We start from the raw sequence: 1,412 nt of genomic DNA on the forward strand, positions 1-1,412 counted from the left end.
TTGAGCATCCAAGACTATTTTGACACACATTTTATCTGCTACATCAATTTTATGCTATTTCAATAAATAGACTTGTTGAATTCATCAAGTTCCTACAACTTGACAAAACCGCCGCATGTTTGACATAACTTTCTACGTGTGAATTTTATATATATGTATTATTTTATAGCTTATTAAATGATATAGTAATTAACTCATGATTTGCGTGATTTATTTCATAAATTTAAATAAATATAAATAATAAAGAAGATAGTAGAATGAGTGAGGCAAAGAATTTCTTGGAAATGTTCCTCGCGACCTCCTCCTCCGTGGAACACATAATTTGATAGTGAAGGTTCCAGAATATTTAGTCGTGAATTATAGAGACGAGACATTGACTTCATAGGCTGCAGCCATTGAAGTTAAAAGACCAAAGCAAAAACAAGAGAACTGATAATTAAAGTTGATGATAAGATGTTTGCATTATAGGGAAAAGGAAAACATGATGTTCTATAAAATTAGGGCTAATTGAGTTTCTTTTACTGATTAATACATGTATATACTAACCTCACCCTGCACGACTTGGACCATTGAATCTCCCACCATTGTAGAATTGACAGTGACAACCTCAACGTTGAGTTCGCTGAGTATCCGAAGAATTTCACAGAAAATGAAATTGTTATCGATCCCACATGTCAGAATGACTTGAATCGCAGAACCCGTTTCATGAACCTCCATTTTTGCTTGTGCTTCAGAAGCATTCAAGGTGCAGCCACTAAGAGTTTTCTTCTTTTCGAATAACCTTTCCTTCTTCTCTTGCGCCATCTTCAGTTTTGTCTCCAGGCTTCTTGAAACAATTAAACAAAAAAATTACATCAATAAATGTAGCCACAGTTGCATCAAAATATCAACTTTTTTTGTGTTCATATTACACTGACGCAACACAACTTGGCTTGGTCGGCAATTTTTGGCACTATGGAAGATGGATCTTCCGTGCATCAATCTGAAACTGTCTCTAGGATCACACATTATTTTCAGAAAAAAAAGGAACAAAATTAAATTATACATGTAATTTCCTTTCATGCATGCGATATATATGCAGAGAAAAGACCTTGGGATTATGAGAAGGGAGAAGAGAGTTGAGTTGGGAATAGAGGTTCTTCATCTTTTCTGTCCTGTTTCTCTCTACGATCTTTCTTTCAACTTTTGTTGATGATTGTTTGTTTCTCTGTGCCTGTTGTTCATCATTTACTCTTGAAATTCTTAGATTGCTTACGATCAACATTGTGAGGTTTTGGGGTTCTCATTACATGGTTTTCTATGCGTTTTATAGAAAAACGTTGGAATACTATGGTTTCACTATTTCTTTTAATAAAAAGCAGATTAAGCAGTAATTTGTAATCCATAAGAGAACTGGAACAATAAATATTGAT

The 1,412-nt window shown here is 34.0% G+C and overlaps 1 protein-coding gene across 1 annotated transcript; it reads right to left on the bottom strand.

Annotated features, from left to right (window-relative positions):
* Nucleotides 1-357: 357 nt before the first annotated feature.
* LOC114184714 (transcription factor bHLH162-like) lies at nt 358-804 on the bottom strand. The gene is made up of 2 exons (XM_028072025.1): nt 547-804; nt 358-429 (listed from the first exon to the last, which is right to left on the bottom strand). Exons 1-2 carry the CDS (start codon nt 802-804, stop codon nt 358-360), a joined length of 330 nt encoding a protein of 109 aa, XP_027927826.1.
* Nucleotides 805-1,412: the final 608 nt, after the last annotated feature.

The sequence above is a fragment of the Vigna unguiculata genome, chromosome 5 (genome assembly GCF_004118075.2).
Source record: "Vigna unguiculata cultivar IT97K-499-35 chromosome 5, ASM411807v1, whole genome shotgun sequence".
Taxonomy (NCBI): Eukaryota; Viridiplantae; Streptophyta; class Magnoliopsida; order Fabales; family Fabaceae; genus Vigna; species Vigna unguiculata.